Here is a 14,573-nt window from a genome sequence, read left to right on the forward strand (position 1 = left end):
AACCCCCACGGGCATTGGTGAGTCCCACGGCCATGAAGCCGCGCCAGGTGATGTACGGTCCCGGTCCGGGTTGTTCCAACCCCGTGACACCGGCTGGAGAAGTCGCGTTGTGGGAGCTCCGGGAAGCGGTCTCTCCCCCCGGACCCGCGAGCTCCCGATGTCCCAGTTCACCGGACCTGCGGGCCCCAGGAGTCGCGTTGCAGCAGCGAGTCACCACTGCTCCCCACGCTCCGAGGCCGGCCAGCCCCACGATGGTGAGTAGTCCGCAGCTCCGCAGTCTCCCGAGCCCCTGGGTTGTTCAGGTTGGAGGCCGCTCCACGGTGCTAGGCCCCAACTACAACGGAGACCCAACAGGGAAAAGGTCGGGTCTCCTGGACAGGGAAGAGATTTAAACAGTTTCCCCCTCCCCCCCCGCCCCCCACATGTACACATTTAAAAACACTATTAAAAAACACCAAACACTACATTTAACTAGACAAAAAATAAAAAAAAGACAGACAGGCTGTAGGGGCCGCTGCAACGGGTGAGTCGCGCCGCCAACTGAGACATCAGTCTATGAAAGTAAGCAGGCAGTGAAGAAAGCGAATGGCATGTTGGCCTTTATAACAAGAGGAATCGAATATAGGAGCAAAGAGGTCCTTCTGCAGTTGTACAGAGCCCGAGAGAGACCACACCTGGAGTATTGTGTGCAGTTTTGGTCCCTTAATTTGAGGAAGGACATTCTTGCTATTGAGGGAGTGCAGCGTAGGTTTACAAGGTTAATTCCCGGGATGGCGGGACTGTCATATGCTGAGAGAATGGAGCAGCTGGGCTTGTACACTCTGGAGTTTAGAAGGATGAGAGGGCATCTCATTGCAACATATAAGATTGTTAAGGGCTTGGACACACTAGAGGCAGGAAACATGTTCCCGATGTTGGGGGAGTCCAGAACCAGGGGCCACAGTTTAAGAATAAGGAGTAAGCCATTTAGAACGGAGACGAGGAAACACTTTTTCTCACAGAGAGTGGTGCGTCTGTGGAATTCTCTGCCTCAGAGGGCGGTGGGGATAGGTTCTCTGGATGCTTTCAAGAGAGAGCTAGATAGGGCTCTTAAAAATACCCGAGTCGGGGGATATGGGGAGAAGGCATGAACGGGGTACTGATTGGGGATGATCAGCCATGATCACATTGAATGGCGGTGCTGGCTCGAAGGGCCAAATGACCTGCTTCTGCACCTATTGTCTATTGTCTATTGTTTATTTGTTGGTATTGCATATCATTTTGCAGTGCATCTTTTTAATCTTGTAGAGTTATTTTATACTAATTCATTTTATGTATCAAGATAGAAAGGTATAATGATTAGTGTGTAATGCAGCTGACATGTAGGGAGGGGTGCACAGATATTTTAGGCTCCATATATAATAATTGCGCATTTGGCACAATAAACTGTAGATGCTGGTTTACAAAATAAAGAGTGGCACTAAGGACAATGATCGCAACCTCTGCCAGCATCAAACCCAAGAGCATAAGTAACATTTGTACGGTTTACTCAGTTCCTGCTCTAGGCAGCTGTGAGCATGAGGAATGGCTCTGCGATAACTTCAATTGCACATTCTGGAGACTCAAATGCGTTCCACTCCCTCCTCAACCGTTCATTTCCATTCTCCATTTTGCACACTTACCCAATCCCCCCACTCTTAGAACCCTCCTGCTTGTTTTGAACTTCCCTGCCAGTGGCTTCCACATTCAACGGAGCATCCTCCGCAATTTCTGCCACCTGCGCGGCATTGCCATCTCCTGACACATCTTCCCCTATGGGACTGCTCCTCTGAGCCACTTCTCGGTCCTCTCTAGTCCATCGCATCCTCCCTCGCAACCTCAGCAGTGACCCCGTCTTTTACTTCTTTTCCTCACCATTGCTGGAGACACGCGACCACATGAGGTGGTTTAAACGTACTTATCTTCAGTCGAGAGTATTGTACTCTCAGCTCATGCAACGGTCATCACTATGGTGGAGGGACTGGCTGCCATTCACATTTCAGCTTGACCTGAATCCATGCCCCCGAGTTTCCTCAGCCTCCCTCCGTGGATTTCAATGTAAACTCGAGGAACACCATTCCACCTTCCCACTGGCCCTTTAGAACCAACCTCCCTTCTATTCACTGCATTTACACCTCACGCTGCCTTGGCAAGGCCACCAGCATAATCAAGAATGAGTCGCACCCTGGCCACTCCCTCTTCTTCTCTATCCCATCGGGCAAACATGTATAGAAGTGTGAAAACTCACACCTCCAGATTCAGGGATAGTTTCATCCCAGCTGTTATCAGGCAACTGAACCATCCCACCAACAACTAGACAGCAGTCCTGAACTACTATCTACTCATTGGAGAACCTGGGACTATCTTTGATCAGACTTTACTGGCTTTACCTTGCACTAAACGCTATTCACATGATTCCCTTCATCATGTATCTGTACACTGTGGATAGCTCGATTGTAATCACATATTGTCTTTCCACTGACTGGATAGCACACAACAAAAACGTTTCACTGTACCTCGATACACGTGATAATAAACTAAACACAACAGACAGAACTGATAAGCATTTCCACTACTTTAATTCCAAATCTCCAACATCCCCCCCAAATTCCTAAAATAATTTCATACATATTGTGAATATTCATTTCCTCCAAACATCCATCATTATTCTTCATTATCACCCGTTGTCCTTCAATCCCTCCTGCTCTTCACTCTCTCAGACGTTCCTTTCTATTCTCCCACTCCCACAGCAACGCAAAACCTCTCTCTCCACCTGATCCAGTTCCGATGAGAGATCTTGTTTCTCTCTCCACAGATGTTGCCTAACCTGCTGAACGTTTCCAGCAGTTTTTATTTTTACTTCAAATTTTCAATTTTGTGTTGGTTTACACTTCTGCATTCTGAAATGCCATGCACTGATGCACTTAACCTGTAACAACTGGGACTTGAAAATGGTGCCGAACCTGGCGACTCTATCCTGTCACAGTGTACTACATCTATACACTTGTGCTGTACCTGAGATGCATGTCTAAGATGTACCTAAGTGCTTATGCATAGTGATACAAAAATGAATTTCACTGTACCTGCGACAAATAAAAGACCTTTGTGCGAATCCTGTTTTGTCAGATTCCTGGGAGGTGCCGTTTGAGGAGATCTCGGAGCTGCAGTGGCTCGGCAGTGGAGCTCAGGGAGCTGTGTTTTTGGGCAAATTCCGAGGTGAAGACGTGGCCATTAAAAAAGTGCGGGAACAGAAGGAGACAGACATCAAACCCCTGAGGAAGCTAAAGCACCCGAACATCATAGCATTCAAGTAAGGTTTACACGTACTATGTCCTTAAAAGCAATGCATCTCAATGGCTCCCGAACACTCTTGGTTTTGTTCTGGAGATGAACTGATGCTGACCAGTCCAGGCTGGAAATGAGCCTGAGCACAAGAACTCGGGCATTTGGTGGGAGGAGACAAGCCATCATGACAGTCCTTCTGTGCAGTTCTGGTCACCTCATTACATGAAAGATGTGGAGTTTTCAGAGAGTATGCAGAGAGGTTGCCAGAATGCTACTGGGATTAGAGAGTATAAACTATAAGGAGAGATTGCACTATCTGGAGCATCGGAGATCGAAGGGATGCCTGGTAGAAGTTTATCAAATTATGAGAGACATAGATAGGATAGCAATCAGAACCTTTTTCTCAGGGTAGAAAAGTCAAGATTAGAGGGTATAGCTTTAACGTCAGAGGGGGAAAGTCTAAAGGAGATGTGCGGGCAGGTGTTTTACACAGAGTGCGGTGGATGCCTAGAATGCTCTGCCAGAGGTGGTAATGGAAGCAGATATGATAGTGGCGTTTATGAGGCTTTTAGGTAGGGTCATTGATATGCAGGGATTGGAGGGATGTGGATCACATGCAGGTAGAGGAGATTAGTTTAACATGGCATCATGTTCAGCACTAACCTTGTGGGGCAAAGAGCTTTTCCCTGTGCTGTGCTGTGCTGCTCTATATCATTTACTCTCTATTAGCCAGCTGCCCACAATCGTGTAGTACTTGCTCAGTCACTGAGATGCATCCTGTCCCAGTCCCAGCATCGATTGGATTTCCAGTACTTTTAATTCTGATGCAAGTAGTTAAACAAGTTAGTTTATCTCTAAACTAAATCAAAAGGTCACCATGGAACTGTCAAGGATTAACCGAGGGCCGAGCAGAAGGGTGTGTGGGAGCAGTGGTTGGAGAAGTGAGGACTGCTACCTGTAGCCTGTGACCCGGCCCCTACCTCAGGTCAGCAGTGAACTGGGCTGAGAGTGAGTGGACCCTGTGTTTGTCTCTCCTCAGGGGTGTGTGCACCCAGGCCCCGTGTTACTGCATTATTATGGAGTATTGCGCCCATGGGCAGCTCTACGAGGTTCTGCGGGCAGGACGGAAGATCAGTCCCCGGCTGCTGGTCGATTGGTCCTCGGGAATCGCAAGTGGCATGAACTACCTGCACCTCCACAAAATCATCCACAGGGACCTGAAATCACCCAAGTGAGTAAAACGTACACCCACCAACATGCACGTCTGCTCATCCTGGTGATGTACACACATCAACACAAACACAACCTGCACATGGACACAGACATTTTTACTATTATTCCTGTTTTGAGATCTGGACATCAGTGACAAGGCTAGTATTTATTGCCCATCCCTAATTGTCCTTGCACTGAGTGGCTTGTTGTGCCATCGCAGAGGGCGTTTAGTCAGCCACATAGGGCAGTCTGGAGTCACGCGTTGGCCGGCCCGGGTTATCGAGGCTGATTCCCTCGCCCGCAGGTGATTCACATGTTTGTACGCACAAAGTAATCACACTCCACAACACTTAAATGTACAAATAGACAGATAAAACCAAATAAACATAAATACACATGAAAAATATACGTAAAACTCAAAACCGCCCACATGTAATTATATATAAATATACATTGATTGATACTTTATTGTCACATGTACTAGGTACAGTGAAATTCATTTTTTGCATATAATACACAAGTATGCAAAGAGTATAGGGTGTTACAAAATTACAAAAGTAGTCACTATACAGCTGCTCCTCGACCTACGATGGGGTATGTTTCAATAAACCCATCGTAAATCGAAAATATCACAAGTCGAAAACGCATTTAATACAATGCAATCACGTGACCGGAAGTGACGTGCGGCTCGCTGCCGTTGCCAAGCGTTTGGCGATCGTAAAGTCGAAATATCGTAAGTTAAAGCATCGTAAATCGGGGAGCATCTGTACGTAGTTCCGATGGTCTGTTGTTGGTGTTGTTGATTGTGGTCTTCCCCCACAGAGCCTTTGTATTGGCTGCAACAAGCTTCAGTATGTCCCTCAGCAGGTCTGAAAAGGGCCAGTGGGCAGAACTACTCAGTGAGTGCTGCCATGTTTAGGAGGCAGGGAGGGTTGGGTTGGAAGTCAGCTTTAAGCAGGACCTGGTTCAATGACCGTCAGTGAGGCTGGGATGAAATGCCCTGAAGTCATGTTAAAGGACTCTGGTGCTTTCCTTCTGTTCCAGTGTGCTAGTTACCCACGATGATACTGTGAAGATCTCCGACTTTGGCACTTCCAAGGAGCTGAGCGACAAGAGCACAAAGATGTCCTTCGCTGGCACGGTGGCCTGGATGGCCCCCGAGGTGATTCGCAATGAACCTGTCTCTGAGAAGGTGGACATTTGGTAAGCAGCGCATGACACTGGTGTTGGGGCATAACTTCCCAATTGCAGATGTTAAGCCCATAACCCCAAGAAGAGTCCTGACCAGAAACATTGCATATCCATTCCCTGCGCTGATGCGGTCTGGCCCGCTGAGTAAAGGGCCTGTCCCACTTGGGCGTCATTTGCACGTGACGCAGGTGGCGCGCGAGGATTTTGAAAATCCCAAAATCCTGGGGCGTCGCGCCCGCCCGCGCGTTACTGCCTACGCCACAACGTCTCACCACGCGCCATGCACGCGTAATGCACACCATGCGCGGCGTGACGCGTAAATGATGTCGCATAAATGATGCGCAAATAACGCCCGAGTGGGACAAGACCTTTACTCCAACACTTTGTGTTTTGCGATAGAAGTTGGGATATTATGTTCCAGTTGTACAAGACGTCGGTGAAGCTGCATGGAGTATTGTGTACTATATTGTGTTCAGTTTTGGTCATCCTGCTATAGGAAAGATGCCATTAAGATGAAAAGTGGCCAGGACTCACAGGCCTGATCTATAGGTCTTTATTCGAGAGATTGGGCAGGCTAGGACTTTATTCCTTGGAATGCAAGAGACTAAGGGGTGATCTTACAGAGTTGTATAAAATCATGATAGGGTGAATGCACAGTCTTTTTCCTAGGATAGGAGAATCGCAAACTAGAGGCATATGTTTAAGGTGAGAGGGGAAAGAACCTGAGGGGCAACTTTTTCACACAGACAAGCTGAAACAAGATAGGAAAAAGTTTAGAGGGATATGGACCAAATACAGGCAATAGAATCAGCTTAGATGGGGTATCTTGGTTGCAATAATGAGTTGACCAAAAGGCCAGTTTCCATGCTGTATCACTCATTATGACTTTCTGAAAACACGGAGTCTGCTTCAGTAGAGCATAAACAGAGTCTGCTTCAGCAGAACAAATACCGAGGGACTGTGTGATCAGGCTGTACACATTATGGGAAGACAGGGCCATGTGAGCAAAAGCAGACTAATCCCAGTCATATGGTCATACAACGGGTCTAGAACGAGAGATCACGGACTTAATATCAAATAATGAAGCACCAAACAGCTTCCTCTTGCCCTGTATAGATCTGAACGTAATGATAATTGCAGCTTGTACAGTGTGGTTTGGTGCTGACCAGAAAGGTGAGTTCCAGTAGTCCGGGTTTTAAGAGACTGCAGTGCTATGGTCCCCTGTTCATTGAAGTCCACTGGATTCAGAGTTTGGGCTGAGGGAAAATCAGTCAACAGTCATGGTTCTTATTAAGATTGGCCAGAATACGATGGTGGCTCAGCTCTGGTTAGTCTTGCTCTTGGTGTTATCTTGTACAGACCCAGCTAAGTGCCAGTCAGCCTCCTGATATTGATGACTGCATTTGATGTGGAGTTAGATGTTCACCTGCTACTTGTATTTCTCCCCCTGTCTGGCACAGGTCATTTGGTGTGGTGCTGTGGGAGCTACTGACCGGGGAGGTGCCCTACAAGGATGTGGATTCTTCCGCTATCATCTGGGGTGTGGGCAGCAACAGCTTGCACCTGCCTGTCCCTTCCACGTGTCCCGACGGGTTCAAAATCCTCATGAAGCAAACGTGGTGAGGATGGATGAAGGCTGGCCTGCAGCTACAGGCAGTTAACTAACGGTCAACACAGCTACACACCATTAGATAAGCCGCCCATTAAACATAGTTAGCTACGGTTCAAAACTGTTACAATCAGTTACCTACAGTTAAGAGCAGTCACAGTCAGTTAACAACAGTCAAATGCAATTACAGACAGCTACCTACAGTTAAACACAGTTATAGGAGTTAACAGGCAGCATATCTGGAGAGAAGGAATGGGTGATGTTTCAGGTTCCTCTTCTCTCCAGAGATGCTGCCTGTCCTGCTTCTTCTTGCGTTTGAGGCAGCAGAGGTTATGTAACGCCCTCTCCAGGTGCTGTAGCCAGTTCAATGTGGTGTTGTCGAGGGCTGTGAGGTCTCCCCCGTGGAGAACAACGCAGTCGAAGATGACATGCTGCGCTTTTTGCTAGCCTGCTCCACACGCGCAGGCTGCAGATGAACTCAGCCCCCAGCGATGCATGTTGGCGTTGAACCGGTCGACCCTTGTATGGAGCCAGTTCAGGGCGACCCACACTTTGCGGGGCAGGACGGAGCCGGGTGTCCTGCTGAGTTACTCTGACGTTTTGTGTCTCTCTTCGGTGTAAACCAGCATCTATAGTTCCTTCCTGCACATACAGGTAATTAACCGCAGTTACGCACAATTATGGAAGCTGGAACATTCCAGAACACCACTCAGGAGAGACCAGGGAGCAGATCGGAAAGTGGCAGGGCACGGGAAACCAAGGAGAGAGTGTCGAGAGTGTGTTGGTGGGGGGACAGAGTGCCGGAAGCGATAGATATTTGGGGAGCGAAAGCTGAGTTAAGTGAGAGCCATGGGAGAGTGCTGGAACAGGCTTGGGGTGGGAGAGAGATGGCCAAGGAGGAGAGGCAGAGAAGGGGCTTGCAGGGAACCAAAGGGAAGAGAGCCCAGAATGATGTCCATTCCCTTGTTTCCCAGCTGCATACAGCTGACTGGGCTGCACCAAGAAGGGCAAGGGTCATTGACAATGGGACAGGACGGGAGGTGGAGGCAGTGGCCCTCAGCCCGCTCCTGTAACGGGATAGATGCAAAATACTGGAATAACTCAGCGGGCCAGGCAGCATCTCTGAATAGAAGGAATGGGTGACGTTTCAGGTCGAGACCCGAAGATGCTGCCTGTTCCGTCCGCTGAGTTACTCCAACATTTTGTGTCTGTCTTCGGTTTAAACCAGCATCTGCAGTTCCTTCCAACACCTGTAACTGGGGCACTGTGTACTTTACTGCCCTCCTGTGGCTGATGGTGGGCACTACAGGAATGCGTCTGCTCACAACCGGGGGATGAATCGAGCTGATACACCATTCACTGCAGGGAATTGGACACTTGGTCAAAGGTCACTTGGCATGCTTGGACACTTGGTCAAAGGTCAACTACCCCCTTCCATCCCTCTCCCGCCCCCTATCTCTGTCTCCCTTCGGACTGTTTTTTATTTTACTCCCATATCTTCTCACTATCCTCTCTTTTTCACAGGTCCAATCTCTATTTGAGTACTGAGGGAGTGTTGTATCACATTTCAGATGAGATGTAAACCAATGCCCTATCTGCTCTCTCAGACTAATAGAAATGGATCCATGCCACCATTTCAGTAAAGGGCAGTAGAGTTTATTGTCTGGGCCAATAATTAACCCTCAACCAATGCCAAAATCTGGTTATTTGCCAGCTAGTATTTTAAATCATCTGCTTAGTTTTCCTTTTTTACAACAGTAATTGGACCGTTTATTTATTTATTAATTATTAGGTTGTGGACATTGCTGCCATTTATTGCCCATCTGTAATTGCCCCAGAACTGAGGAGGCAGTTAGAATCTGACATAGAACAGATGGGTGTGTGAGGTGTCAGATTGCCTTTCTAAAAGTGTCAGTAAATTGGATGGGATTTTGGTCATTTTGTGGTCTCCTTTAATGATCCCAGCATTTTTTATTTTTTTAATTCCAGGTTTAGTTTAATAATTTAAGTTAAAATTTCCCAGCAGCTGTGGATTTGAGTTCCTGCTGTAAACCTCTTTCTCTTTCTCTTTCTCTTTCTCTTTCTCTTTCTCTCTCTCTCTCTCTCTCCTCTCTGTTCTGATATCCCACCCCCTCTCATTCACCTCTTCTGCTGGTGCATCCACCAAGTTACAGGTGGGTTCTGCACAACCTCCCGACTTGGTGGATGTCATACCCCATGACCTTCAGGTGACTTGGCAGACTGGGGCTTACTGGGAATCCGCGTGTGATCTTGCACCAGCACTGGGTACATTCATGCTACTAAACTAGAACTGCTCTCTTCTTCAGGCACAGTAAACCTCGCAACCGACCATCCTTCCGCCAGATCCTTCTCCACCTGGACATCGCGTCAGCTGATGTTCTGGGAACCCCTCAGGAGACCTACTTTAAATCCCAGGTAACATGGCAGGGCAGTGACTGAAATCTCTGAGCGATATCCACAAGGCTGCCCAGCTAAGACACCAGGAGGTCCCTCGTCTGTGCTGCATTTGCCACGGTCAAAAGGTTGGAACAGTTGGCCTCAGCAACAGAACATTAGGTTAATGTGCAGTTCGTTGGACTTTGCAAGCTGGAAATTGGTTGCTGCTTTTCCTGAATTACCAATGGTTTCCTCAGATCTCTAATGAGGAAAACAATTGTAAATGACTAACAGGGAGCAGCATGAAGTTCTCTGGAACATTACAATATTACAATATATATAGGATTACACATATATGTGACTAAAGAGAGTTACTGCATGTGCCAATAGTGAAAAGAGAGTGATTGTAGGAAACTGGTCCAAAAGGTTAGAGGTCTTGGGCTCTATAAGATCACCCCTTAGTTGGCAAGCTTCCCACCGCAATGGGATGTGAACCATTGTGCTTACAATTGCCACTGGTAATCATGACATCTGTGGTATCCATACAGCTTGCTGGCTGGCGGCATCCCATGGTTAATGGAAGATTGGATTGGGACTTCGGAGTGTTATCAAGGCACTTGAGAACCAGCTCTTCAGCAAACTAAAGGTGTGTCGGAGAGTAGCACTGAGCCACGTAGCCTGTGGGCTCTTGGCTAATCCCTGGCCCATGCCGAGCCTTTGTACTCTGAGCCCTTGACCTGGAGAAAGCAGCCAGTATTCTTGCTTGGTCACAGCCTAACGACTCTTAGTGAGTGAGCCATAATGTCGTGAAGATGGCATTCATTTGCAAAGACTCCACAGTCAAGCAGACAATCACATTGGCAAGGGGACCAGAGACCAGGGAAGAAACTAAATTGTGAATGTGAGTCTTGAGTCACTTTGCCACAGCACACCAGCAAAATGAACAAAAAAACACAAATTGCTGGAGTAACTCTGCGGGTCAGGCAGCATTTAGTGAGCATGGATCGGCTGTGTTTCTGGTTAGGACCCTTCTTCAGACTGATCGTAGTGGGAGGTGAAGAAAGCTGGAAAATAGGTGGCTGCAGGATAAAGCCCAGCAAGCGATGGGTGGATACAGATGAGGGGAATGTTGATTGGCAGATGGGTGGATAAAGGCTAGAGATGAAAATGAGATAAAACGGTGTAAGAGAAGGAGAGAAGAGGAATGAAATGAGAAGCCAGAGAGGGGGATATGAGTGGACGGAGAAGGAGGAGGGAGAAAGTGGGGGGTCGGGATAGTGGGAGAAATGGGTGTGGAACTTGTTGGCGGTTCCCTACTCACAGGGGGGGGGGGGGGGGGGGGGGGGGTTCTTTGCCCAAAACTAAGAATTCAATGTTTATACCAAGGCTGTAAGCGACCCAAACAAAATATGAGGTGCTGTTTCTCCAGTTTGCATGTAGGCCTCACACTGGCAATGGATGGCTACATACAATTCTGACGAGACCCCAGGATGGTTCTCTCCCCCCCCCCCCCACACAATCAGTGTGAAGAAGGGTCCCAAACTGAAACGTCACATCTATATTCTCCAGAGAACCCACTGAGTTACTCCAGCACTTTGTGTTTTTTTTTGTTGTAAACAAGCATCTGCAGTTTCTTGTTTCTCCAGTAAAATGAATGATCTTTGCTTACAGGCTGAATGGAGAGAAGAAGTGAAAAAGCATTTTGAAAAGATAAAGAGTGAAGGAACATGCATCCATCGGTTAGATGAAGAATTAATCAGACGGAGGAGGGAGGAGCTGAGGTATGCTCGGAGCTGCACTCATCTCCTGAAAGTGGAGCATTATTGTAGCTATAACCTTTCATATCATCCTGGGATGGGGAGTTAAGCATAATTAGTAAATTTGTAGATTACATGAAAACCAGTGATGTTGTTGAGGGTGCTCTTAGTCTGCAGAAAGATATTGATTGGTTGGTAAATGGGGCAGAGCAATAGTAGATGGAAATTAAACCTGCTTAGTGTGAAGCTTTGCATTTTGGGGTGTTCAAATAAGGATAGGCCAGATACCACAGAAGGTAAGACCCTCGGGGGTATTGAGAAACAAAGTGATCTGGGTTACAAACATTCAACTTATGGTCACCCTTACATATGAGTGAGCTAGATTCAAAAGTCACAGGTACGTACATATGTTTGTTCCTATGAGTAAGAGAACTGTTTTTCTCTCTCCACTCTTAGTAATTGCTCTTTTTCATCAACATTATGTGGCTTTGATGCCATTCATTACAATACCGTGGGGGGTAGTGTTTTCATAAAGAATGATTGTTACGTATTTTCTGACTGACAGACAAAATCAATCTATAAAGGCTGTGTAAAAACTGAGCCGGTTTGTTAGCCAGGGACGGTCTGTACGGTGTTATGCCCCTGTCCCACTTAGGAAACCTGAACGGAAACCTCTGGAGACTTTGCGCCCCACCCAAGGTTTCCGTGCGGTTCCTGGAGGTTTTTGTCAGTCTCCCTACCTGCTTCCACTACCTGCAACCTCCGGCAACCACCTGCAACCTCCGGGATCGGCACAGAAACCTTGGGTGGGGCGCAAAGTCTCCAGAGGTTTCCGTTCAGGTTTCCTAAGTGGGACAGGGGCATTAGATTCTGTGAGAAGTGCTATCTGGAATAGACAATAGATAATAGGTGCAGGAGTAGGCCATTTGCCCCTTCGAGCCAGCACCACCATTCAATGTGATCATGGCTGATCATCCCCAATCAGTACCCCGTTCCTTCCTTCTCCGCATATCCCCTGACTCCGCTATCTTTAAGAGCCCTATGTAGCCCTATGTAGAGGTTGATCATGGCGCAAATCAACTCGTACCTCAACAAAAACCTGGACCCACTGCAGTTTGCTTACCGCCACAACAGATCAACGGTGGATGCGATCTCGCTGGCCCTCCACTCCGCTCTGGACCACTTGGACAACAAAAACTCATATGTCAGGCTGTTATTCATTGATTGCAGCTCGGCGTTTAATACAATCATCCCCTCCAAGCTGGTTACCAAACTCGCAGAACTGGGTCTCAGCGCATCCCTCTGCAACTGGATCCTCGACTTCCTCATTCACAGACCACAGTCTGTTCGTATTAGTGGAAATGTGTCAGACCCGATAACAATCAGCATGGGAGCACCTCAAGGCTGCGTGCTCAGCCCCCTTCTGTACTCGCACTATACTCATGACTGTGTAGCCGGTCATAGTGCAAACTCCATCATCAAGTTTGCTGACGACACCACTGTTGTGGGACGTATCACTGATGGGGAAGAGTCAAGAGTATAGAAGTGAGATCGAGCAACTGTCCATATGGTGCCAGCGCAATAACCTGGCCCTCAACACCAGCAAAACCAAGGAACTGATTGTGGACTTTGGAAGGAGTAGGATGGGGACCCACAGTCCTGTTTATATCAATGGGTCGATGGTTGAAAGGGTCAAGAGCTTCAAATTCCTGGGCGTGCACATCTCTGAAGATCTTTCCTGGTCCAAGAACACTGATGCAATTATCAGCGCCTCTACTTCCTGAGAAGATTACGGAGAGTCAGTTTGTCAAGGAGGACTCTCTCTAACTTCTACAGGTGCACAGTAGAGAGCATGTTGACCGGTTGCATCGTGGCTTGGTTCGGAAACTTGAGCGCCCTGGAGAGGAAAAGACTACAAAAAGTAGTAAACACTGCCCAGTCCATCATCGGCTCTGACCTTCCTTCCATCGAGGGGATTTATCGCAGTCGCTGTCACAAAAAGGCTGGCAGCATCATCAAAGATTCACACCATCCTGGCCACACACATCTCCCTGCTTCCTTCAGGTAGAAGGTACAGGAGCCTGAAGACTGCAACAACCAGGTTCAGGAATAGCTACTTCCCCACAGCCATCAGGCTATTAAACTTGGCTCGGACAAAACTCTGAACATTAATAGCCCATTATCTGTTATTTGCACTTTATAAGTTTATTTATTCATGTGTGTATTTACGTATATAATGGCATCTGGGCACACTGATCTGTTTTGTAGTCAATGCCAAATATGTTCTGTTGTGCTGAAGCAAAGCAAGAATTTCATTGTCCTATCAGGGAAACATGACAATAAGCTCTCTTGACTTGAGCTCTCTCTTGAAAGTATCCAGAGAACCGGCCTCCGCCGCCCTCTGAGGCAGAGAATTCCACAAAGAATGGCAGGGTGAGCTCCTCTGTGACAATTCCGCTGCTCTTGTTGCAGGCACGCACTGGACATCAGAGAGCATTATGAAAGGAAACTGGAACGAGCCAACAATCTCTACATGGAACTCAGTGCCATCATGCTGCAGCTGGAGATCAGAGAGAAAGAACTCATAAAGTAGGTACCAAAGTAACTCTGATGTACTGTGAGATATACGTTCGGCAGAGTCTGGATATTCGGGGCTGGGATTCTCAGGTTATTTAATTATGTTCAGGGTGTGGGCATCAATGTGAGCAGTGTAGTGGCTGTGCTCAGTCCCCAGTGTGTGGTGTGTTAAGCCACTTGGAATGGGGTGTTCCAATGTTACCCTCCACGTGCACTTGGGCAAACTAGATAAGGAAGGCATCCTTTCTTCCATGCAGGGCACCAGAGATTTTCAGACAGATTAGTGGTCGCTATATTGGAACCTGCTATTCATTTCACATTTTTTTTTTCCATGTTCACAATTGGTAAACTACCATGGCAGGACATTAACACATGTCCTTTGGATTACAAGTCCATAAATCTGAGTGCATCCAGACAATGCTGCAGCCTGATACCTCCATTGGGTCCCACTGACCTAATCCCTGTCCTATCTAGACATTAGAAGCTCAGTCTGACAGTACAGAGGTAGTGAAGGGGTTGAGGCAGCT

The 14,573-nt window shown here is 47.5% G+C and overlaps 1 protein-coding gene across 6 annotated transcripts in view; it reads left to right on the forward strand.

Annotated features, from left to right (window-relative positions):
* Nucleotides 1–14,573, forward strand: part of LOC129698871 (mitogen-activated protein kinase kinase kinase 13-like) — a 158,280-nt gene that overhangs the window by 113,287 nt on the left and 30,420 nt on the right. For all 6 annotated transcript variants that reach the window (XM_055638227.1, XM_055638228.1, XM_055638230.1 and 3 more), the window contains 7 exons: nt 3,145–3,328; nt 4,343–4,534; nt 5,560–5,718; nt 7,167–7,325; nt 9,643–9,751; nt 11,384–11,493; nt 13,942–14,058. In XM_055638227.1, the coding sequence (XP_055494202.1) occupies nt 3,145–3,328; nt 4,343–4,534; nt 5,560–5,718; nt 7,167–7,325; nt 9,643–9,751; nt 11,384–11,493; nt 13,942–14,058 (1,030 nt within the window). The remainder of the gene's footprint in view (nt 1–3,144; nt 3,329–4,342; nt 4,535–5,559; nt 5,719–7,166; nt 7,326–9,642; nt 9,752–11,383; nt 11,494–13,941; nt 14,059–14,573) is intronic.

Source organism: Leucoraja erinacea, chromosome 7 (assembly GCF_028641065.1).
Source record: "Leucoraja erinacea ecotype New England chromosome 7, Leri_hhj_1, whole genome shotgun sequence".
Classification (NCBI taxonomy): Eukaryota; Metazoa; Chordata; class Chondrichthyes; order Rajiformes; family Rajidae; genus Leucoraja; species Leucoraja erinaceus.